This window comes from Poecilia mexicana, unplaced genomic scaffold (assembly GCF_051168715.1).
Source record: "Poecilia mexicana isolate PSO_F unplaced genomic scaffold, ASM5116871v1 scaffold_16, whole genome shotgun sequence".
Lineage (NCBI taxonomy): Eukaryota > Metazoa > Chordata > Actinopteri > Cyprinodontiformes > Poeciliidae > Poecilia > Poecilia mexicana.
Window position 1 is genome coordinate 23622713 of NW_028263385.1, and position 26357 is coordinate 23649069.

At 36.7% G+C, this 26357-nt stretch overlaps 1 protein-coding gene across 1 annotated transcript in view; it reads right to left on the reverse strand.

Annotated features, from left to right (window-relative positions):
- Positions 1–26357, reverse strand: part of LOC106931503 (CUB and sushi domain-containing protein 3-like) — a 219087-nt gene that overhangs the window by 140021 nt on the left and 52709 nt on the right. The window contains 13 exon segments of the mRNA XM_088014026.1: positions 742–933; positions 2785–2941; positions 4215–4384; positions 5615–5803; positions 7119–7334; positions 10394–10510; positions 12834–13022; positions 17760–17947; positions 19733–19871; positions 20167–20361; positions 22542–22868; positions 24529–24711; positions 24949–25061. Coding sequence (XP_087870152.1) covers positions 742–933; positions 2785–2941; positions 4215–4384; positions 5615–5803; positions 7119–7334; positions 10394–10510; positions 12834–13022; positions 17760–17947; positions 19733–19871; positions 20167–20361; positions 22542–22868; positions 24529–24711; positions 24949–25061 — 2375 coding nt within the window.

The following is a 26357-nucleotide window of genomic DNA, read 5'->3' on the forward strand; positions in this document are numbered from 1 at the left end:
AACAGAGGGATCAATGATTAACAATGAAATGTTGCAGCTGTTTATATCCTCGTATAAAATGGCAAGCAGTGTGTACTAATTCAACACAGAGCAATTAGGAGAACCCATGTAGGGATAAATCCTTTAGATTAACACCTAGCTGAGCAATGATGGCTCGAGGTGAATGATAAAATAAGACACTGACAGTAGAAGATAGACAGATGGGTGTAACACAAAATGACATAGTGAGAGTAAATAAAGTTGGAAACAGATATTTACATTCAGTGAATCAATAGACATTTTGTCCTCATTGTCCAACATTAGATCACTATACAGTTTTGCAAATTAGGTCATCTAGTATCGCCAAAATTATTTTTGTTAGACAAACAACAAAATAAAGACATGCATACAGTTTTCAAATTTCCATCACTGGAAGTTGGCATACTTTTCATACTTTTTTCCTTACTATTTGGTGACACCAGCTTTAAACTGCATGATTGAACCAAACATTCCAGTAGATGCTTAGAGTAGTTTGCAAGAATTTTGGCCAATTCCTTCATGCAGAAGAGCGATGTAACCGAGTCAAATTGGGCAGCTGTCATTTAGCAAATATAAGTGACATTGGTAATCCAAGCTCACCCTAAAACTGTAAAACATGCATAGAGAAAAAAATACGGTGATTGGCTATTTTTATAAACTGTACGTAAATATTATTCAGATAAGCAGAACAAGGCAAAGGCTGTGATAAAGACAACAGATTACCTATGCATGACGGGAGATTGTTGTCCCATGCTCGTCTCTCTCCAGTCATGCATTTGAGTGTGGCGCTGCCATGCAGAGTGTAGCCTTGTTCACAACCAAATGATATGTCACTTCCAGCAAAATGACCATGGTCACTAGTTTTAAAGCCAAACTGAGGCACTCCTGGGTCATCACAATGTGAAAGCTCAAAACCTGCAAACAGAAAGGTAGAAAAACACAACAGTAAACCTCATCAACATTACGAAAAACAAACTGCATATCACTGTTTCATGAAGACACACATACTGAAAGCATACTGAAAAGCTTGTGTCATAATTCCAGTGTTGTGCATTTCCAGGGCTATGGCAGGTAATGTCCAGTTTAACAAAGATGTAGTCTTGAGGTTCCTTTGTATAGCAGCAAAAAAAAAGTCCTTTTGGACACACACAAAAATTAGATATTCCCAGCTAATCATTCAATTGTCTGGGCAGGGTTAAAACTGGGAAACAGCCTGTACACTTGGAATACTTCAGGATAACAGCTACAAACGAGGGAAGGATGTGGTAACTCTTTAGCTCTGCAATGTCTGAACATGGCCATGGCCTTTATTTGGGCTCTTCTGTTCCACGTAGAAACCGCAAGAGTTTGGCTGTGCAGCAGCGCTAGCTGCACATAAATGTAGAAGGACTGATTTATAGTCTTCTTTTGCAGTGAGGTCCGTGCCCATGCCAGTTGTTATAGTGCTGTGGTATTACAAGTGTCATGCCCAGTATAAATCCCCAGCAGTTAATGTTCGCATTTAGAAAATTACCGCAGTCCTTTGGGTAGAAAAGTCATGAAAGCATGATCAGATTTCATGTTCAGACAAGATTTAGGCAGGCCATATTCCACCTTCTCCTTGCCCTGATGGTGATTTGCACATCAGTCAGACCTATCCATGTTAAAAAGAGTCATTCATCCTAAATGAAAAGACCAAGGGAAGACAGCACTACACAAACAAGCTTACATTGTGCTTTATACCATGTGCACAATCCTGGGGGAAAAAAATACAAAGACGGAATCCTATTACCCACTGTCTCTTCATAACCATTAATTTTATTTTCTAACTCAAACGGCAGTTACTAATTGCAGCTAGAGTTATATACAGACGGCCGTTAATTTTGTGTTTGCAAATTAGCACCCAGTGCTGATTAATGAACCTTTTCTTATCTTTGTCAGATCTTAAAACATTTTTGCACCTGGCAAGATTGGAGTAGCCATCACAGACTAAAAATGTAAGCCACCTAAAAGATAAAAAGTAATTCTTTCTCACTAGTCCAAAACTATTGATTGGTCAAAAGAGAAGTTCTTGTTAACAACTGCAATGTTGATTTCTGCATAGGACACCTAAAAGGGCAAAAAAGGACTTTCAAATGCAGGTGAAACACAAAAACAATTTAAATTGGGAGGGAAAAATTCAGGCTCACTAGAGCATCCTCTTGCCACCACAATAAATTAGAAATGTTTAGCACCAACACACAGTCAGCAAGCCAATTATGGGTCAAACTTAATTCTGTCTGTCTATTATTGGCTTGAAAATGTTCAATTCAGACATGCGCTCATGCATGCAAAAAAGCACAAACTGTACCTATTGCATAAAATAATAGACGTTTAACAAAGCCAAACACCCGATTACAAACATATATACACGCACAGAGTGACTCCAAACAGTCCCAGCGATAATTCACCTGTATAACAAGGTACAGTTAGGCAGACAAGGACACTAATTGCAGGAGTAGAGCCCAAAACAAAAGAAGCAAAGGGAATTCACAGAGAGAGAGACAGAGGAAGAGAATGGAAGGAATGAAAATTGCTCATTTTCCTGCTGGAGAAGGGCAGCAACACCACGCTGTGCTTAATGGATACCCTGACAGTGAAAGACATGCAGAGGCAGGGTGAGGGTCAATTAAAACCTTCTTTTAAACTCTGCTGCTTGAAATGCCAGACTTCTAAAATGAGGCTAAATTCACTCATTTGGACGGGGTTTTGGGCCCTCCTCCTCCAGGCAAATGAAATGTGACTTACTGTGGTATATGAGGCGGAACCCTGCTGCCGTTGACTCAAGGTCTGAGTTGAATTCAAGCCACAAATAGTTGGAAGTGCTGGTCAGGGAGAGGCCTTGCATCAGTGTGCCTGTGTAAGTCCCAAGGAGGGGAGCCGTCCCATCCTTACCATCATACAGCTAATCAAAGACATACAAGTAAGAGATTTTTTCAGATTCCAGAACAGAAAACATAGAAGTTGACGATACATTTTCATTTCAAGGAGATTTTGAAAATATATATATATATATTTTGTTATTTTTTTTGACAGATTTTGGAGCCCCTTTCAATTTAAACACAACCAGTTATTTCAAATATATTGCATGCACAATATTAAACCCTTCTTTCAATCTGTTTTTGGCAGAACAAATTAGAATACATATTTGTCCAACATAGTTATTAGAATTTATAGTGCCTTGAAAACATATTCATACTATTGATTAATGATTGTGAAGTGTAGAAAATCAGTGAATGTAGAGGACACAGGGTCATGTCAAAGAATGTGCTGCGGTCAGATGAGAGAAAATGGTAAATATTTTGGAGTATATGCAAATATTTGTGAGGCAGAACACTAACATATGGGGATGCTTCTGTTTAACTAGCTTTGGATAAAGCTAAACATAAATGAATCATGTAAGAAAACTCTATAGACTGCAAAAGACAAAGATAATATAAAGAACTAGGATGATAATATAGCTTATTTTAAAAGCAAACTGATGAATAATAATTTCTGGTTAAATTTCAGATTGAATCTAATTGAGAATTGGTAGTAAGTCTTAAAAGGACAAATTGGGATTCCCTAAATGTGCAAAACTACAGAATCAGAAAGGCTAAAAACCAGACCTTTAGATTAATTTAAAAAATAATATATATATATATATATATATATATATATATATATATATACATATATATATATATATATATATATAATTCTTTTCATTACATTTCACTAATGCCAGTAAAATAAAGTGAAAATGTTGACTGTTATGTGTGAAAATGTAAAAAGGTTCAGAAGGTATAAATACTTCAGCAAGACAAGCAACTGGTAAAAAATGTACATGTACACCCTGATCCATTTCTGATCTTCTCTGATTAACATGAGGGAGAACCAAACTCTTGGAAATTTCTCTAACATACAAAAGAAAACTGTTTAGCTTCACCAGTTTTTTACATTTCTGATGTTAATATAAGGATGAAAGGCAGGTTTGCTTCACATCTGTGGTGCAGACCAAAAATGTTAAAATGCATTTGATAAAACTAGTTATTCTTTGTTAACAGAACAGCTCCACAATAGTGGTGTAGATTTTGCATTTAACTACACAAATGACATAATTTAACTACAGCCGGCCCCCTGTTGCTTTGTGGGTTATCCAAGTTTAAGTAAGAAAGAGAAACAAAGGCATTGTTTACCTTAAGAATGTCACCTTGTGCGAGCTGAAAGGCGCTGGCAGTGATGTTGATGCCTTTTCCTGTTTGGACCTGAATGCTATACACGCATTCATGGCCGTTGTCATAGTTCATTGGATAGTTTGGCGACAAAAGAACTCCCTCATTGTTGGAGACTGTGGATCCACACTCCGCTGCGAGAAAACAAACACACAGACACCATCCATTATATAACAATATACACAACAAATGAGATGAAGTAGACACTGCCTAGCTGCATCATTACCTAAAGAGATAAAGTTGCAAGTTAACTGTGTTTCTTGGATGAACAATTATTATCCTACAGTCATAAAAATCATTATCGACTGGCACTGACACATTAGAAGACAATGAGAAGAGCATTAAATGATTGTTGTAAAAACATTGAGTGATTCCTTTGCAACGTTGAACAGTAGAGGATTAGTTGGCAGAAGTGTCAGAGCTGAAGTGACACTAAGCAAAGAACTGACTGTTTAAATTTTATCTGCACTGCTTATATTCACCATAAACTTTAGGTTTATGATTTATTTGAAAGATATCTGAATATGAAATCGCTAGATTCCTGGAGCCATAAAAAAAGAGAACGCAACACAGGATATATTCTTAACAACTCACTGTATTTAACTTACAATGTGGATTTTCTCCTATCAGCAAAATATTTGGTAAAGAGCGTTTGGAAGAGGTGGGGTAGATCGCTGCTGTGCTGAATGATTTGTTGTTTTTTTGGTACTAACCCTATAAACACAGTCCATTACACAATCACAGTCAATCTAGAAGCTTACTATTGCCTTGCTTTAGCCAATCCCAAATAAGTTTTTATTGGCGATGGAAAACCCAGCTGTGCCCAAATTTCTACCATGTAGCTGATGACTTAGGGAGTATTTTTGACAATTTTGCACCAGGGTCCACTGGCAAAGAAACAGCCCCACACCATGATGCTACCCCAACAGTACTTGGTAGTTAGTGCAATGTTTTAAGTTTTGAAGGTTACACATCAACATGTTTAAGCATCCTTTTTGCATAGGAGCCACGGAGCTCCATCTTTGTGTCGTCTGACTATAACATATTTCTTGCATAAGAAAGAAATGAGCATCGTCAACTAAAAGTTTAAGTCTGTTTGCATAATTTTTAACTTCTATTCATTAGCAAAAATGTGCACAAATTTTAAACATATGCAGGTAGTTCAAGTTAAGATTAATTGAAGATGTTTGTTGCGTTATTTCACCCTTCAAATGTACTGCTTAAAGCCCAAAGTTAATACAGTATTGATGAGTACAAACATTTATGATGGAGCTGTAGATACGTTTATTATCTTACCCTGTCTGATACTCAAACTATAAAATGTACATTCAGAAACAAGAAAGAAAAAGTAGCTGAGCACGTACCCACACACCTTGGCAGAGGGGCACTCCACATGTGGCGGCCACCCCCCAAGCACACGATCTCCTTTGCCCCCTGAAGACGATAGCCTGTGTTGCAGTAGAACAACAGCGAGTCGCCGATGCCAAATCTGGAACCTGTGTGCCAGCCAAACTGAGGCGTTCCAGGATCCTGACAAGGCTCAAGATTATATTCTGCAAACAGGATACAAAGAAATAATTGCATGCATAAATCTGTTCAGGAAAATACAAACACCATCTAAGAAATGTTAATACAGATCAGCTATTTTTTAGTTAAACTTGCTCCTAAAAAGTATCCTGCTACCGTTTTTTTCCTCTTCTTGTACATTCAGCGACAAAAAGAAATATTGCAGCAAGCAGGGATTAAATGTCTTGCTCAAGGACATTTCATCGAGTTGGGATACGTGCCCAAAGCTTAAGACCTCACATGAAGGATGGGCTCTAAAAACTAGGCTACCCGGGGTGCAAACCCTTTAACAGTATTGTTGTTAGTGGATGCAACAGCTTAATGCCATCCACATTTCCTTCACACAGAGTGTAACAGGCTGTATGTATAACCACATAGGCCTATTGATTTGAGCCCAGCAAAGCATTCTGGGAGTCTGCTGTAGGATGTGGCCTGAGAGAATACGCAGTCTTTGATCAAAGGTTTTAAAAGGTCAAAAATTGAATTCTAATCAGAAAATCTATAGATGCAAATCGTAGAGCATGCAAGGACAAAAAAAAAAAAAAAACAAAAACACACAATCAGCAACTGCTTTATGAATATTCATGAATACATAAGTTATGCTTCACTTCAGCAAACAGCAGGCAAATATTTGGCAAGAACGCTCATGAAACAGCCCCTGTCTCCTTTTTTCTTTACTATGCATTTCCTTCTGTCACCCTACCTCTGTCTTTCTCCGCCCTCGCTATCTACTTTACTCATTCAGTACTGCCATCTGTCTCACCTCCCCTCTCTATCTGTTCAAGTTCTATTTCCACTTCTCTGTAATTATCCATTCCTTGGTCTCGGCATGGGGTCCATTTTTCTTTGCACTGCAGTCTCCTCAGTCCTCAGGTCACTGGCCCACGTGCTTTGATGAGTATTATTATCATAGTCGGACGCCTACTGCCTGCATGACCTCTCTGTGTGGTAATTATCCTCTTCTTACCAGCAAGCCCCGAGGCAGAGTTTACCTTCAGCCCAATGACCAACAAAACACCCATTAAATGTTACTTTATGCAGGCTTCAGAGAGGCTTGGTGCTTTTCATCTCTTCTTTGAAAAAATAGTTAGCATGTCTCTCTCTTTTTCGGTCTGCCTGTCACTGCTCTTCAGTTTGGCATCCTGTCTCACAAGACTAACCCCTCATGTTTTTCATTCTTTCTTGTATCCCTCTCGCTACGATTCATTCTCTATCCTTATTTAATAAATTCACTTCAATACAGCTAGAAATACTCCTCGCTTGCATTTCTCCAACAAACAGAGAGAACATATGCCTTCTTACCCGAGAAAGAGATGTTGAACCCCTGCAGAGATATGGAGAAGTCAGAAATGAAGCGTAGCTGGGCCTTGAAGTTCCCATACAGGCCAGCATTAACCGGTGCAGGTCTTTCTGAGCCAGTGAGTCGAGCGAGAGGCTGAGCGAAGCTGCCATTTTCTGTTATCAGAAGGTAGTCATGGTGATCCTCGAGGTGGAAGGAGTGAAAAGTGAACTGGACACCTTGGAGGAGAAAATCAAGTCCAGAGTTGGAGGGTTGCAGGAATATGCACACAAAAAAGAAAAGAAAAAAAAATCACCATCAGAGCTGGAGACATTCTTCCCATTTGGATGTCATAAATATAATATCTCTATGTTAGTATGGTGACATAAATATATATAGACATGTAATTTTAAAATGTATCTTGATTAGATATTTTAATTTAGTCTGTATATAATCTACAAAATGTGTTTACCAGCCCTCATGACCACAGTTTTGTAAAATGAATTCTGCCAAAATCATCAAATGCATGTGATGATTTCAGGACTTTGCAGACATATTTCAAAATAATGAAGTACATAAATTTCTAGGTGAGTATGCATATCTTGGTTGATTTTGATAGCAATTATGTTACAATATAGAAATATATTCAATAATTGTTTTATTACTGTTGTTTTTTGTATATTTAAGTTTATGTAAATTAATCTTTGAGGGATTCTTATCTGGGTTATGTCATCTTGCCAAATGAGCATTATGTCCTTGCTATGTCAGCCTTGAGATATGCTTAATTGACCCCCCATGTTTTATCAGTGCTCTAGTTTTTTCCAGATAATTAATTTTTATCATCAGTTTGCCTTTGAAGTCTGGATGTGATTTGCTCCGAGACAAGCAGGGTTCTCAGTTTTTTTTTTTTTTTATCAGTGGTCTTCTCTTAATTTACAAAAGTAAAAGATCGTAAGATATTTATCAAGATCAAAAGACTATAAAAAATTAATTAATGGACAGTCATAACAAATATATTTGCATTTGCCTTTTTAAATTTTAACAGTGAATTGTAAAAATGAATGCTTAATGTTGTGAGATGACATGTGAGGTATAATGCCCTGTTCCGTTTTCTCAAACCTCTCTAGTCCAGTGATATTTAAACTTTTTTCAAAAGGGCCAAATTTGTCCATGTTCAATTCCTTGCACATCCCACTTTTTCCTCCCACTTAAATACACACTTTTTTTTTACCTCCTCAGCAATAAATTAAATGCAATATTTTAATGAAACAAATGCCAAATGTATTTTTTGTGGATCTGGAACATAAAAAGGGCGTCAAACATGCACCAAACATTTTTATTTTTTATGGTAAAACAATTTCTATTTTCTTAGTCTAAAAAAGGTTTTCAGTCTATTCTATGATCAAGGATGGAAAATAAGTCATATTTTCTTTGAAGAAGCTTGATGTATTTTCTAAAGCATAATAAATAAATGTGCATTTAGTCAGAGTCACTAGACATTTGTTGTTTGACTTTCCATGACATCACATTGAAAAACAGAAACCTGCTTCATACAAATCAAATATATTGTGCTGTACTAAACAGTTTCTATTTTAAGAAAATATAAAATTTATGAGGAAGTCTCCATTTCCTTCACATGTCTATGGTGGAGAACCAAATTTGAACTATTCTTAAACTAGCACAAATCGTTCTTATGGCAATTCTTTGGATGCACAGCTTGCAGCCACCAACACTGGGCCAGGTGCTTCAATAGGCTTCTTCCTGTTACAAAGGAGTTGTTGCGTTCCACTGTCACCACATGCATGCTCTGGAGAAGAGAATCATGCATATTCAATGACTCAAAATGGCTGGCTTGGCTCAGGGTTAAAAACTAACAATATTGTATTCTAGTTATAATACAATTTAAAATGTATTTATGGAATTCATTGCAAGTCTGTGATCATTAGAACAGTGATTTCCTAGAGAAGCATTTTCTTCCACCTCCCTTTTACTGTTCATCATTTACAGCTAGATTAAATATGCTTAATGTCTACCATGACAGAACCATCAACAACATCATTACATAGGAAGGTAATCTGACTCTCATCTGGTAAATAAATAAGGCAAATGCTGTTACTGGGTAGATGTTGTGAAACAGTATAATTCTGCATGGTAGGGGAACAAAATCAGACCTATTATAGTATCATCAAGGTTGTTGCATAACATCATAATTAATAAAATAAACTGATGGCAATGAAACATTTCCAAATACAGTATGAACAGAAAACAAATTATGAATAAATGTTTTGATTCATGTAACCTAGTTGAAAGTTGGTATGTAAACCCGACAAAATGTATTCTTCTTATTTATTGCATCTGAACACAATGTTGTTCAGATGCAATAACATCCTGATTCTCTCTGTGATGGCCAACTGGCTGCTTTTCAGCACAATCAGTGCTGCCATGTCCATGCCATCTGTTGTATCTGTTCCAGTGTGACTATGTAATGTCCTTCCCAATATTTAGCTCACTTGATAAAAGAAGTTTCAGATGACCCTTAGAATAATAACTAAATGAAGTGATTGATCATTTCATTACAGTGCATAAAGGCAAAAGATCAATTAATCAGGAGTCACCTCTATGTTGGATATTATGATGATTAAAATACAGAATGGACTAGATGAAGAATATAAGGCTAATTTTGTTTCTTGCTGAGAAGTCAGTGGTATTTACAAGCAAAGGAAATCAGACTTATGGATTTTGAAATAATTCAAATAATTCATATACACTTTTGTCAACTTAATCTGATTTTAAACAGTTTTGTGGATTGAAATATCAATAAGTCTATGTCTATTGTTAATTTTCTTATGTCACTGTAACAGCAAAAACAAATAGAAACTGATGTAGTTTTAACTTTTTAAAATTTATTGTTAAATAATACAGCTTGACTCGTGAAAGAAGAAAGAGATATAAATGTGTATTTGGGAAAGTGTAAAATGTTAAGGATGACAAAGAACGCATGCACTGTAAAATAAGCTGAGTTGGCTTTTTGAGTAATTATGAACAAGGCCTCAGACAAAAGGTTATGATCTTGTAATCCACGGTCACTGCCTTCTTGCAAGTGCCAAACCAATAAATTAACTCTTAATTTGTAATGAAAAATGAGAAATAAAAGACATCTTGACAGACTGACCTCTGAATATAAACTTTATAGTTAGATTGATGGATTTTAATTGTACAAAATGTTCTACTCTAAACAGTATTTAAACAACTATGTTTAAATAACACCACATTTTATGAATAAACTGCAATTGCCTACCTTTCCCATGACTGACTTCAACAGTCCATGTGCAATTGAGAGAGTTAGGATAGAGCTCTGGGAAGCCTGGTGACAGGATGATCCCAGCAGGCCCTCTGATATCCCCGCCACATGATGCTGAATAAAAAAGGAAGATAATGGATAGTCAGTGTTACTGAAAAAGAAAGTTCAATTGAACCAATAAATCCTTCACCTAAAGACAAAGGAGCAATTTTGCATGAATAATGTATTCAAGTCATATAATCTCCTAATATTTTTATGAGCACCTACTCTGCAGCTGCCAACGCAATGTTTTTCTTTCTTCGTCTTGGCAAACCAGCTCTACCTTTTCACAGGACACTAAATCATTTATTAGGTCAGCTATCCATCCAGGTTTTCTACTGTTGTGGAATCTTAAGCTTGACAAAAACATTATCAGAAAACATCATTAAAAAGCCTAGACAACTTGAGTCATGTTGTGTCTGAATTCAATTCAAGGGAATCCATTTTCCTCTTATGCAACTCAGTGTTATGGTCGGATTCATATACAATTGCAATGCAATTCATTTAATGCATATAATACAGTACAGCTAAATTCATCTGACCATAACAATTATTGACAAGTTCTCCATCTAGCACAAGTCATTGACTTTGTCCATATAATTAACAAACCTCAGTCACAATCACTTCTTTACAGGGATGTTCAGTGTCTCTTAAGCAGACGTAAATACTGTTTAACAACTTTTTTACGATGGTTAGGTTCTATAATCCAGCTGTAACTCTTTAAGACTGAGCCAGTAAAAATGTGAAGACAAGGAATGCTGTCAAAACTAATGCCGTGATACAGTGATGTGACTGGCTCAATTTACTTCCAGAATGCATTTTATCCTCTCAAAGGAAGTTAATGAGATATTTCTTTCCTCATTGGTGGCTGATGGACACTGGGAGGTGAATGCCAGATGTGGCTGAAGGTTAAGTGGAGTAATTGGGTATGGCTTGAACTCGTAAATGTTTGTTCATGCTGTCACTGAGATTTAACAAGAAAGTCATTTCAGCTCAAAGACAATGCTTGTCAAATCAAGCATTTCTGGAATTTGTTCAGATCTATCTAGTCATGTTGTGTTTGGGACTATGGTATTTTCCTACTTTAAGAGTGAAAACACAGGCAAATTCACAGATGCCTTCCAAACAACATGCATGCATAAAAGTATCAGAGTAATATGCATCAGCTGATGTTTGGGGGAGAGAAGTAAAAAGCCTTGGGCTCCACAGCTGCATGTACCCACCCCCTCCCGGTCCTTCCTTCCACCCTCCGGGTTTTTAAGAGACCACAACACATCCAGACTTGCACCATTACTCACAAACAAAAAAACTGCTAATTTATTAATGAGCCAACATTACATGAAGTCATTAAAGGTTGATAGGCATGCTAGGCAAATTATTACTCCACATGCAGCATGCCAAGCCAGTTGGCACCACACAGACATACCTAGAATATACCCCAAAGTATTTATAAGGGAAATTCCACTTTGAGAGACTTGCATTATTTATCTCTATCATATTGGCAAGATAATCTTGAGTTAATACACTACAGATAATATGCTACAGATATTGTGTTTTGCAATAACTATATAAAAAAAGAAACAACGCATAACATGATTTAATTTCCTGTATTTAAAATAAGAAAAATTATTACTACTACTGTTGCAAAAATAACATTATTACAGTTATAAATGTTACATAGTGTTTATTTACTTCAAGTTTGATTTTTCATACATTGTTGAGAAAAACTACTGAAATTACATCTGCTAAATTCAGTAATAGCGTTCAAGTAAACCTCGTAGTTGTGCAGATATTAGCTGCTTTATTAGTCTGGTTGTCTGCTTAAGCCAGAATGACGTCAGCTTCTCAACCAACTGGATGCTTATCGCTTATCAAATGTATTTTCAATTTTCAAAATAAAATAATCTTATTAAGAGTGATGGAACCAGTCCTTTAGTTTCCAGGTCATTACTAGCTGTGGATTTTAAAATCAAACAATTGGTCTGTATTGAATTTGTATAGGAGGTAAACGTGTGGCAAATACCTTACGGTACACTACATGCCCAATCCATTCCACGATTCCTTACAGAAAACAGTGTTTCCAAAACTGGGTCTTTTCTGATTGAAACAACATGTTATAAAGCACTGACAAGAACCCTTTTGCATAGTCAATGCTGCTCTAGGCAACTCAATGCTTCACACAAGGGCTCGCAACTAAAAGGTTAATAATGCATGCAGAAATTAGCATTTGAATTTTAATGTTATTGATTTTTCTTTTCACAAATAATTTTTTAATTATGTTGTTAGCCTATTTAATAGATATGTTGCAAAAGGATAAATTAAAGCTGCACTTTTTGTATTTCAGTAATGAGACTGATCCATGTGCTGAAATGCATATGAACCGTTCGTCTCAACATACCATCGCAAGTAGGCAGTGGGTGGCTCCAGAAGTGATTCTTCTCACAAACAAGTGGTTCTTCATGGCTCAGTCTGTATCCAGGGTCACACTGGAAGGACACGGTTGAGCCAATCGACAGGTCATGGCTTAACCGCAAACCGTTCACTGGGATGCCAGGATCCATGCAGGAGTAAGTGTCCAATGTGACCACTAGTAGAACATAATAAACACAAGTATGTCACGGTTTAATTTTTTTATTATTATTATTTTTTATGAGAGGTTAGTTTCAGAAAGTGCAAAAAAAGTCAACATTTCCTGAATTTTTTTGTGGTTCTCTGTGAAAGAGCTACCCGTTACTATGAGCCATTTCTGTGTCCAAGTGCTCAAGTAAGAATGACTCTGTGAAAAGGCTATTTTTCATTCTGGCAGTGATGTGAAAAGTATTTGACCTTCTTAAAAATAGTCCTGTTTAAATACATAAAATGAGTTTGAAAATATGATTTAATCTATTAATGCTATTAACTACCAACATGGTCCCATGTGAAATTATAGAGATTGTAACAAAACATGCATGTATGGAAGATTTTCCAAAGGTAAACAAACCACTGCTGACAACGAAAAAAAAAAAAAAAAAAAAACAACAAAAAAAACAATAACGTATGTTTCATGTCCCCTCCCCCCCCAAAAAAAAAAAAAATATCCCCAAAACTTTTGGGAAAATACTCTGTGGACTTCAGACATGAAACTGGATTTTCATTAAAAAAAAAAAAAAAACTTTATGCTTTCTACTACATCTAATATAAGTAAGGTGGAGGTGATGTGAGCCGTTTGTTTTTTTCCAAGACCTTGATTAGATGTAATTTTCTTGCTTTTGGTTTTAACAGGCAATGTTTTGAAGAGGTCTTTAGTACTGACTTAAATCTGATTGCAGGGTTGTGCCATAAGCTTAAATAGACTGACTGGTCATGGTTGACAAACCACTAATCTAGCTGACTAAAACAGTTTTGGAAAGAAGATTTGGCCAAAGGGCTCATTGCTAGTTATCACACATTCATGACGGCCATTATTGCTGCCAAGGGTAGAGCGACCAGTTGTTCGCTTTGAAGGCAATTACTTCACACATTTGGTTGAAACATCTTTTTGCCCCCAAATTATCATTTTAAAAACTGCTACTTGCATTTAGTCTAATCATCTTTGCAGACTTTAGTATCCAACTGATGCAGTGACAAAGAAGCAAAAACACATGTAATCTGTTACATGTTTATTATTAGATATTGTTTAACTTTTGTGACGCAAATATGAAAATATAACTTTTTTGTGTTCTTTTTACAGTTACATAAACTTCAATCCTGTACTTAAACTCTGGTGTCAAAACATTTGGCATTATAATAATCACAACAAATATTACATGTCCTTCATAATAGCTCTGAGAATTATTATAAAATAATGTCCAAGCAGAATCAAATATTAACCTTGATATAAAAAAAAAATATTACTTGCTTAATAGCTGCCTCAAACATCACAAAAGCACAGAACAACTTTCTGGCACTATAAATTAACTGTGTGTTGTATATCACACAGTATATATGTAGATAGATGGACAATATATTTTCATTCACTCTTTTGTTTTAAGTATTTGACTTTCTTGCTATGGTATGAATAAATACATGAAATATATGAATACATCAATAAAATTAATAAATAATAAAGCCTGAAAACTTAGCAGGGGTGTTTGCACCTTTTCTGTTGTTTTTTGTTACTGTTGATAAACCATCAACTAGCCTACAGAGAAAGGGTCAAAGGTGCATGTTAGGTTGTGTTCAGCATTACTGGCCACTTGTTTCTCGGGGAGGCAGAATTGAGGCTATGACCTTCAAGAAGCTGTACAAATATACTCTCTTCTGTTCTCTGAAAATGTTGGACCTCTACACTTGGCTTTCATAAAAAGTACTTTCATGGCTGTTTTGCCTCCAGAGTGCCCTGGTGGAAATTTCAGCTCTATTAGGAGGGAAAAGATGGCCCCATTTTTTCCTGTGATTTTCACGACTTCCATTTGGCTTTCTTCCAGGTAGGGTTGCTTTTGATGCACTAAAAATATGCAGATTTTAGGCAAATGACTGGCAACGGATGTGTAAGCAGTTGTCAGGTCATTGGCAGGGAGACTATTCTAAGAAAGCCTTTTCAGAACTTTTATTTTTAGCTCGGATACACAGAAAAAAGCTACCTCCGTCAGTCTATTTTTCTAAAGAAAGCATTTGCAAAGTCTACACTGAGAGCATTATTAGGAAAACAAAGCATTTCCTGTTTCAATTCAAGGTTTTATAAAGCATAAAGAAATAAAAATGAAGAGTTTTTTTTCTAGGTTCTTGAAATAATTAAATTCAAGCTCAAATATACAAAAAAAACTCACAGAAGATTTCACAAAGTCATTAGTGAAGGTGCTTTTGAATAACAAAGAACAGAATGCTGATAACATGGGATTTAAGCAATAACTAGCAGCCAGGTATTGCTAATTAACACTTGATTGACTGACAATCAAAAAATGTACCAAATCTATGAAACCAGGAGTTTTAGCAATTCGCAGGTCTGGAGAAAACAGGCTTGTGTGATGATGCCAAGAGGAATGACATCAGCAATATCTTCAAGAAGCAACTTTTACGACTAAAAATAAAAATCTGTTATGAGACATGGTGTTTACAAGAAGTAAACATGAACGAGATTTACCAATCATAAGAAGAGTCAACATCCAAGCAAATTCACTTCATGATCAGCTTGTCTAAAACTCAGATAAATGGGAGAAATCCACAGAGACACAGGCTTCAATTAGTATGTGAAAATGTATAGCTTGTATTATCCTTTCATTGTGTTTTATCTATATCTTTGTTTTAATTTGTTTCATCTGTAAATCACTTTGTGGTTTTTATCTATGAAAGTTGCTCAATAAATAAAATTCCTTCCTGTTTGGAACAGTTGAATGACAAACTCTGTTAAAAGCATTGTGGCATTATGACATATATGATGAGCTACATCTGAATGAGTGATTAGACTTCTGGAATAATGTCCTTTGAACAGATAAAGTACACTTAAACATACTTGGCCATAATGGTTTTAGCCTCCAAGTTGCAGAAATTACCTTCAAAAAATTCCCACAAATATAAGCAACTCTATTTTGTGCACAAAATATCTTGTTCTGCAAATATTTTAATCAAACTCTTTTTTTTAGTTGCTTTGTAACTGAACTAATTTAGGTTTCCTACACATAAAGGGAATCAATGCAGTGTTACCCTGCCTCAGTTTACTTACTGCATAACTCACCCTTATTTTTTTTATATGACCAACTTTACAAATGAAGTTGGCAAGGTTTCCCTTGGTATTCCAACAATTAGATATGTCCTAAATAGCAATAGAAGAAGCTAATATGATCTTACTGTTATTGCTTTTCAATGGCCTCATCAACAAAAGAGAAATGCACTTGAGAGCAAAACATAATAAGACAAGGGCACTTGTGGCCTGCTTTCAGTCAATAATACAGACATAATAGCAAACTTTGTCTTATGAATCAAATCAGAATGACACGGGTAATGGTGCTAGTGCAAACTGTTGTAAAAATAAATCACACTATGCCTGGAATCTTTTACTGTAAGATTTTTCAAAGGCTAACAGTGTAAGCATAATGACATGGGAAGAAAGAAAGCTTAGCATACAAATTTCCCTAAAATTGTACACCTTCGAGAGTGAATGCCCTCCTGATCCGGCAGATTTGTTGATGCAGCAGCAATGAGAATTGTTTTACATACAAACAAGTGTTCCTCGTGACAAGAAGCAAAGTCCAAGAATACATTTTGACAGTTGGATATTTGTCACTTGGAGTCTCAGCTGCAGGCATAGGTCGATTTTTTTTTTTTTAAACAAGAATCTTAATATTGTTGAAACTTATTCCTACTTTTACATTTTGCACCACAGTTCGCTACCCTAGATTGCTCCGAGGCTTGCAGGATAATTTTTATTTACCACCACAGAGCTCCTATGTGATGGCTCAGAGTCAACAAGTTATGTTGGCTCCTTTATTCAATTGCAAACAGAAACTTGCATGATTTAGTTGATTCACTGATGCACCAAGTGAGGAAACACAAAAAGTGTTTCACTTTCAGCAGAAAAACACACAAACAAAGTAACTTGAAAACATGACAAACATACAGCTCCCCTAATTAACCTTACTTCTTGTAGCAATGACAGCTTTAGCAAGACTGGCAGTATAAAGTGTACCACACGCCAAGTTGCATTTGCCGTCTTCATGTGAAATCAGGTGGAAGAGCAAAATGTTAACTCAAGAAACAGCTTTACCATAGTAAAAACAAAAAAGGTAAAAGCTCTGCACAAGCAGCCCTAATGAATCATTTCAGAGACTATTTGATGAAAACAGGGCAAATGATGCAAACGATGCGGCAATTAGATTTACACTCCAAGAAGAACTCAACATGTATTTCAGGAAGACATTGAGCAATGTAATAAAGATTATTTTTTTTCCTCCGATTTTTTTTTATTTATTTACTCAGGGCACACTTGACTAACTTCATCTTAGTTAAGTTTCAATAATGCATGATTGCATTATTATGATTGCAATGCATACACTTTAAAAAGTGTATGCATTGTATAGAAATGCCCACTTAACAAATCTTCAGGTACGCAGTTTAGTAAATTAACCTTTGCAACATAACATTTTTGTGATAATGTTTAAGAGGAGCTTACATTTAAAAAAAAAGTTATTTAATGAAGAACTGCAAAGCAGTTTTAACAGGTTCCAAGCATGTCAACCTCTGAACACTTCCCCACCTGGTGCTCCCTCCTACATGCATCCTGTTGGCCTTTTTGTACCAAAGCATGATTAATTACATAATACGTTCCCAATTTCTAGGTAAACCAGATAAAGCAGCACTATATTCTCACCTTCATAGAAGATCTTGAAGCCACTGTTTGATCGACTGTTGTCAGTTGTAAAAAGCAGATATAGGAAGTTACTGCTACTAAACAGGAACTGAGGGACCTGGGTTCCATTAAACGAGCCAATCAGAGGAGAAAGCAAGTTTGGACCGTCGTGCACTTCCAGAAAATCATAACTCAGCTCAGTTTGAAACCTTAGGGGTAGAAGGATAACAAAGATTAGTAGGAGAAAGAGAAGGAATGTTTGTATTCAGCACAATACCTACAGTTTGCTACAAAAAGACTAATTATATAATGAAAGATGAGACATAACTGGCAAGCAATCATGCTGATTATTGCAACAGCACAAGATCAATGGGCATCTTGGAAATATGACATGATATGAATCTGTAGCCACTCGCCGGTCTCCACATCAAACAGCTGCCGTTAGTGCAGGGTTTCAGCAAAATGAATCAATATTGTTGGGGAAAAAACAGTACAAATAAGTTCACAAAGAAATTAGAGTTGCAACATATATTACAAGAAAATGTTGCATTGCCTGCACATCTTCACAAATTACATTATATTGTCACCTTCCTTAAATAGTGATCCAAGTCATTTTTTGCCAAAAGTGATTTTTTTTTTTTTTTAATTATAATTATTTTATCTTCTGGCAAGAAAGATGTGGAGATTTGTTTTTACCGAAATCACTTTTGGCAAAGAGAGAAAGGCTGATTAATGTCACAAATAATGCTAAACAAGGTTTTAAAAAGTGTCTAATTGTCTAGACAATCTACAACTGTAAATCTCCATAGTAAGTTATAAAGTCTAATAAGATTTGGGATTTTTATTTTATCTGTAACAATATAACCTTATGGAATTACAATGCCCTGAAAAAGTATTTCAAACAATTAATATTTTCATATTTTATCACATTACAACCAAAAACTTAACACAAAGTAGGACCTGTTTGTGAAGTGGACCAAAAAGCCTTCAAGGGTTTCAAATCTTTTCACTAAAAAAATATGAAATATCCATTCATTTGTGGTTTGAACCCTGTAAATTTGAGTGACACTAATTGCCTTTAAAAGTCACCTAAATAGTAAATTACATATATTTATATCTGTCTAATTCGGTATAAATGCAGCTCTTCCATAAAGTCCTCAGGAAAACGTTGCACTACATAAGCGATCAAAAACCAAAAGTTAAGGACTTTTGAATCCATCAAATGAACTTTCTGTCCTAGAAGCAAAAAAGTCTGAGTAATTAAAATAATAAATATAAGCAGGATGAGCTTTTTGCTCATGCTTTAGAGAAGCACAAACATAAATGAAATAGTTTAGATGAAAGGATATTCATTTATTAGAATGGCCAAATTAAAATCCAAACCTAAATTAAATTAAAAATCTGCTTCAAAATGTGAATGTAGATTCTTAAAGGCACACTTTCTAAGTTATTTGACATTGGTAAAACTATTTGTAAAGAAGAACGAGCAATGAATGCAACAGATATACCATGAAAGAGTTGGATTTATAATTGTGGCAAAAGGTGGCCCTAGAAATAAATCAGCTGAATATAAACGTATGTGGCACTTTCAGAGTTTTCTTTTGTGGAAATATTATGAAAACAATGAATCATTTTCCATCTAAGAATTTTGCCATTGCTTCATGTGAAGCTTGAGGTTTTGACATGTAAAAATGTGGAGGAACATTAAGGTGCTATATCTGCCGTTATTACAAGAAAGATAAAAAATAATACTTGAGGCTTTTAACATCTCACCCACATCTGTGTTCTGAGCTCTATCACAGATTTCCAGAGTGAAGGTTAAGCCAAATACATGCAGAGTATTTGTTAAAAGCTGTACGTGCAAATGTATTTACTTGAAGTGTATGCGTTTTCATATACTAGTAGATTGCCTGTGATCAATTTCTATATGTCTTTGTGTAAGTGTGAGTTTGTTTGTTTCCACGCCCGAGTTGTTTCAGTAGTGTCATACAGACCTGTCAAAGCTAATCTTGATAGAGCGTCCTGCCTCGGCCTCAATGACCCACTCACAACTCAGAGAGTCTTTGTAGTAGCCAGGCCACCCCGGGGAGAGAATGACACCAGACGGCCCCGAGTAGTGACCCCCGCAAGGAGCTGGAGGAGGAGAGATAAAATGGGTTTTTAGGATGGAAAAGATTGAGAGGGGAGGAGAAACATGGACATATTGTAAGATAATGAAGGATTTTTGAACCCACATAAAAGATGAAAGGAACATATAGCATTGAACACCAAACTACTATAACCTCACAAATTCCTAGAAATATGTTTCCTGAGTGTGGTGAAGAAAGCCCACTCAGATGCTCCTTTTTTTCCCTGTTCTCCTTCCTGACTAAACAGCTGATGTATCTATCCAAAATCCACTTAATCATTAACTCGTCTGTTCCGGTACCTTCACATTTGGGAATTGGTCCGCTCCACATCACGTTCCCTTCTTCTAGTTGGCATGTGATGGTGTCAGCTCCCTGTGTTTTGATGAAACCTTCCTCACAAACCACAGAGATGGAGTTACCCAGCTGGAAATCGTCCCCAAAGCGCCTTCCATTTAGAGGTATGCCAGGGTCAGGGCACTCATTATGCCCAAAAGCTTGTAAGAAGAAGACAGAAACAAGATGTAACGTCAAAGGCATGAGCAAGGTTACAACAATGAGGAACCAAGCTTAAAGAGAAAGAATAATTTTAGCTGTAGGTTTTAAAAAAAGTAGTAGTAGTAGTCCCTTGCAGTAAGCAGGATTATAAGAAAGTCTTCTTTTCCAAGACTTGTGGGTTGGCATCAACCAGTGGAATATAAAATAGACAACAAAGTTGTTTTGTAGCATAAACAAAAGCAAAGAAAACTAAATGGGATGGCAGTTTTCTTTTGTAATTGTTATTGGACTATTAAGTTTCATTTTTGCTGAAGTGAGGTTGTTTGTAAAACAAAAACAGGCATTTTTGTACCAGAACAATATTAGTGTATGTATTAACAATCAGATGTAATCTAATAATGGATTCATATTTACTTGTATTGTCTAATTATTTTTACACCCCCTGCTTTGACGATAAATTAATTTCAGCCATATAAGGTAATTAACTGAGTTAATTAATGAAGCAAAACATAAAAAACGGGCTTAACATTCTCATATTCTGGTTAAATAATGAATGTGTTTAAGTGTCCCTGCATATTTTCTCATGTAAAAACAAAATCCATACACTTCCAGACTCACTTTCAAACGTTCCCCTTCAGTGGATTGATATAACAAAGTCTTGAAATAGACATATTTTTCCAAGCTCCATTTTTCTTGGCAGTCTACATCTTGAAAATACTTAATTCGGATCTAAATCCATTCAATAAACATAATTGTTCCGCTTTTCAAATAGGTGTTATTTTTTATTAGCCTGTTTTTATTTTGATTGTGCAATTACAGCCTCTCAATTACTATTCAAAGCTAGTGCTGTTTTGTTTGGTACATTCTGAGAAAAAGAGAAGGCAGTATTGAGGTCGGCCACGTACACAAGTCCTGGGTGTCCATCTAAGGCACCAGCATCCATCTCTGTGAAAAAATAAAGCCCTTACAACAGCCAGCCAAGAGAACAATACCCTCCAGGAGGCAGTCATTATCCACGTCTCCTATCAAGGAAGGACTTGAGAAGAGCAGATCGAGTGGACTCACCACAAGGTGCCAACCATTCATGAGTCTCAAGCCCAAAGAAAGGCTAGATGAGACTTTGCCAAAGAAGACAAAAAAACATTCACAAAGGCAAGATCTGTTCTTGGAAAACCCTTTGAACAAATGAAAAAAAATAAGTCTTAAGAATAAGTCTGAGGGGGCTTTCTGATGTACATTTATGGATCACCAGGGAACTATCTCGCAGTTTTTTTGTTTTTTTGATAACATGAGAAAAGTCAAATTTAGGCACATTATTATTAAGTGTGTAAAGATTTACTGCATGACCAGATTTAACCAAATGCAACTGCAGTTACGGATTGGTAAAGTGTCCCCAAGGAGCCATTCTTTGTTAATGTCCATATGTTTGAGAACACAGTGAGTGGATTTTAGTAAGATGTAGCACAGCATTGAGAATAAAGATTTATTTTAATGATTTGATTAACAAGTCCATTTAATCCGAGCTGCAGGTTAAAGATGTTTTCATATTTTATAAGGTTGTGCAGAGGATTTAGTGATAAGCATCTTTGTCTCATGTTTGAGGCATTTCTGTGTGAACATTTGCATACTGTTAAGGTGAGTCCACAAAATTTCTCCAGGTATTCTGGCTTCATGCCATCGGTCAGATACGTGCAGTTCATTGGTGTGTGAGCATGGTTGATTTTCTCTATAGTATTCTCATGACAGACCAATGACCTCTTCAGGGTTTAACCTGTGTCTCATCTTCTGATTGCTGGAACAGTTTTCACATCACCACAATCCCAAATTAATAGGTACAGAAAGTGGCACTTAAATTTAACAACAAACATTGATACAGGTTTATATGAGTATATACTTATTAACATTTTCTGTTATTTAAGAAAATAATAAATAAAAAGAGGCAACAGAAAAATATAACATATTCTGATAATGAAAGTTTTCTCCATTTTCAAAATAATGATTTACATCATTTGACAATATTTTGTTGGCATCAGGAATATAGGTTGTTTTTTTGCCATTTAGTCAAGCACGTTTTCACATTGTTTTAAAGTACTGAATAATGCATCAATGCATTTCTTTTTTAAAAGATGTTATGTATAATAGTATATAAGATGCAAGTTTAAAAAAATATATCACTCACTGCTGTAGGTGATGTTGAAGCCCCTTCCAGACATCGAATGATCAGCCTGAAACTCCAGTTGCAGAATGTTGCTGTTGGACGTAAGGTGTGAAGGAACCTCAGCCCCTGAAAAACGTCCCAGCATCGTTGCTTCTGACTGATCCCCATCTTTGATTGTGAGGAAGTCGTAGGGAGGCTCCAGGTCAAAGTCATTGAAGGCCAAGTGAATCCTCGAGCCAGGTTCAGAGATAATCAGCCACACACAGTTAAGGTTGTTCCCGTAGCCCTCTGGGTAATCTGGGGACAGTACTGTCCCCATGGGCGCGGTGAAGTTGGAGAAACAGGGGACTGTATGATAGAACATGGACAAGACAACAGCGAGGATTTATAAAACTTCACTGATGCAACTACAGTTATTTGTCTTAGAGCATCTCTAACAGGCCACATTGCTCTCTAAAGGGTGCATTGTGCCATAACAGAATTGTGCACAGCGATTCCAGCAGAACAATGTCACAATTGTGCAAGTAGCTCAGAAATCAGGAGACAGCACGGCTCCCATGGGTACGGAGTAGCTGAAGAAACCTGAAACTGCATGGAGAGTGGCCATGTTGCAGTAAAACTGCATGAGAATACAGAATTGCAAAACAGGGATTCTGTGTAATGGATATTGTTCTATCTATCTAAACCAGGGGTCTCAAACTCCAGTCCTCGAGGGCCACTGTCCTGCAACTTTTAGATGTGCCTCTGATGCGCCACACCTGAATAGAATAATTAGGTCATTAGCAAGGCTCTGGAGAACTGATCTACACAAGGAGGAGGTAATTAAGCCATTTCCTTCCAGTGTTTTGTACCTGTGCCACATCTAAAAACTGCAGGACAGCGGCCCTCGAGGCCTGGAGTTTGAGACCCCTGATCTAAACCAAAGACAGGGACACTGTCATGACAAATGTTGAAGTACTACATATTACATGTTGCCTTTTACTGTACATGAATGCAGGAAAACAATCATTTTCTTCTTTCAGTGCAACCCCAAACCCATATGTTATTACCACATTTTCCACACTATAAGGCGCACATAAAAACCTTCAATTTCCTCAAAAGCCAACAGTGCGCCTTATAATCCGGTGCATCTTATACATGGACCAATATTGAGCCACAACAAGTCTAGCCACCGACTTAATTTTCGCCCGTAGAAGAAGAAGCGCGTGGTGCATGCTGGGATAGTTGTCAGAACGCTAGTTTGTTAATAAAGTTTGACTGACCTATCTACCTACCGACCGTCTAGAATCAGGTCGTCTGCAGGTCATTTAGCACCACATTCTCCATGAACATGCTGTGCGCGAACGGAGAAGGGTGATCATCGTCCGCCCACGCCCAGTCGCGGAAGGTTCTCCTCGCCGACCGGAGTCGGACTGTCAACAAAGTGGCTTTAGACATTCATCCGGGGTGCTTCGACTAGGGTTACCAAGGGACCAGCCCCTATACATTTAAAGCCAGGAGGGGGCGAGGGAAGAGAGACAGAGACTGCGGCGGCAGCATGTCGGTTGGTCTGTGTTACTCAGAAAGCAGTTGGGCACAATATCACAACACCAACACCGTGAGTGAAACAATGACTGGGGCAGCCTACTATATAAAGTACTCGGGGACCACTTCTTTGTTATTACACATCCACATTTGTAGAGTACGGAACAAATCGCGTACCGTTTAGGTTCAATACGGGACGGATGGCAACCCTAACTGTAGTGTCTATTCTATGCGCCTTATAATGCGGTGCGCCTTATATATGAAAAAAGTTTTAAGATAGGCCCTTCATTGAAGGTGCGCCTTATAGTGCAGAAAATACGGTAGTTCACAAATACACATTTGGGCTCTTTACAAATTGTGTGCTACATTTTCTGTTAACACTGTAATTAATCCCCCAATAGCTTAGAGTTATTGTGAATGTTCACAGTGTACTACTAACTGCTTTATTTGCCGTTATAAGAAAAAAAGATTAGTCCAGACTTACATATGCAGATGGGGATATTAGCCGACCACTGATTATTGTTTTGGCAAGTAATCATCCTCTCCCCAATGAGCTCAAATCCAAACTGGCATTTGAAGCGAAGAACATCCCCATTTAAAAATCCATTGCCCTCTTTGTAGCCATACAGAGGTGTACCGGGATCACCACAACTATCCTTGTCAATCTCTGTAGGCAAAGGGAAGATAACAGGATGGATGGATAGAGGGTGAAAATAGAAGATTGAGTCAGTTTAAGAGCTTTAAAAAACTTTTCTTGATATTCTCTATGTTCTCAGAACAGTCGGCTTTAAGCTGAGAAATAGATTTTGAAATCAGACAGACCAGACAGTATCAGGGACGAAGGTAATGACAGACACAAAGACAAAGGCCATGTAGAATCATATCACCATTAAACTTTGTGTACCTTTGTAGTTGATCTTGAAACCTATTGAGCCCACACTCTCATCAGACTGGAGATGGAGCCACATCTGATGGGACATACTTACTATCAGGTCGGGGACAAAGCTCCCACTCAGCCTGCAGATAAGACACAAGAACTATGGGATCAAACAACACTTTTCTAACCTCATGTCATTGCACAATACCACTCACATGCTGTATTACATCTGCAATCCCTTAACACATAGCGAACATGGGCATAATGCCGTATTAATTTGGAGCTTTAATATTATTCATTTGAATCATTCTTTTTCCAGGTTGGAATAATTGTAAATTTTGCTTCAGCTGAACAAATATGATTCTTTTCAAATTCACATATGGTCAAAATTTCACATGCAGCCTGGGCTACGTACATACAGTTCCACCAAATACATATGGTCAAATATTCACTTACAATTTAAACCTCATTATTCACATGCTTTTCCAATCTACTCGAAGCTTCAAACATAATTATAGCAAGATATTTGACCACATGTCATAAACTGGTATTAGGGCATTACCAGTACATGAAATGCATCAGGACCATTTCACAAGGTTTATGCTAGTCTGATCCATCCATTTGAAATGAAGTATGGAAATTTGTATTGAATCTTTGTCCAAATGGACCATATTATTCCAGGTTTCAAATGTCAAACACTATCAGACATAAAGTAGTTTTGTTTCTTATGCTGAAGAAGAGATTCAGCATAAGAGAACCATCAAATTTGAGGCCCAGGATGAACTGGGCCTGAATGCCTAGCGTCATTGTCAATAGCAATGGACAAAAAAAAAAAAAAAGCACTTTCAAATCCACTGCCAGTTTCTTAAAAGCCTTTTGTAAAAAAAGTTTGTGGCTGGGCAAAATATGGCTTGAGTTATATGTCCATAGTGACAAGATATACATTTGGGGGTTTAATGTGAGGTTTTCAAACACATAAACACTGAATCAACTGGGTTGTGGAAGGATCTGTTTCACTGCCCAAGATACTAGTGCACCGCTAAAAATATGTGGATTAAAGCACAAGACAGCAAACCGGGTAAAGATGAATTATTCAGCTTTGGCTCAAATGGAAAGCCTGACAGTTAAAATTTGGACACAGCAGGGTCTTCTAACAGCACAATGATCCCAAACACATCCAAACTGGTTTGGGAATGGATGAAGCAGAGTAGCAATACATTTCAAGAATAGCCCAACCTCAACTCTATAAAATCCAGAGACTGTGCTTAACAGTCAAGTCTGAGCCAGGATGCCAACTAGTTTACATGTACTCTATCATTTCTGATAATTATATTTGTCAAAATGTCCAGTGGTAATATTATCCAGCCAAAATTGTGTCTTTAGCTTGTTGGTGGCTGCAAAAGCAGAAAATGTCTCAATAATTTGGCTGACATTTT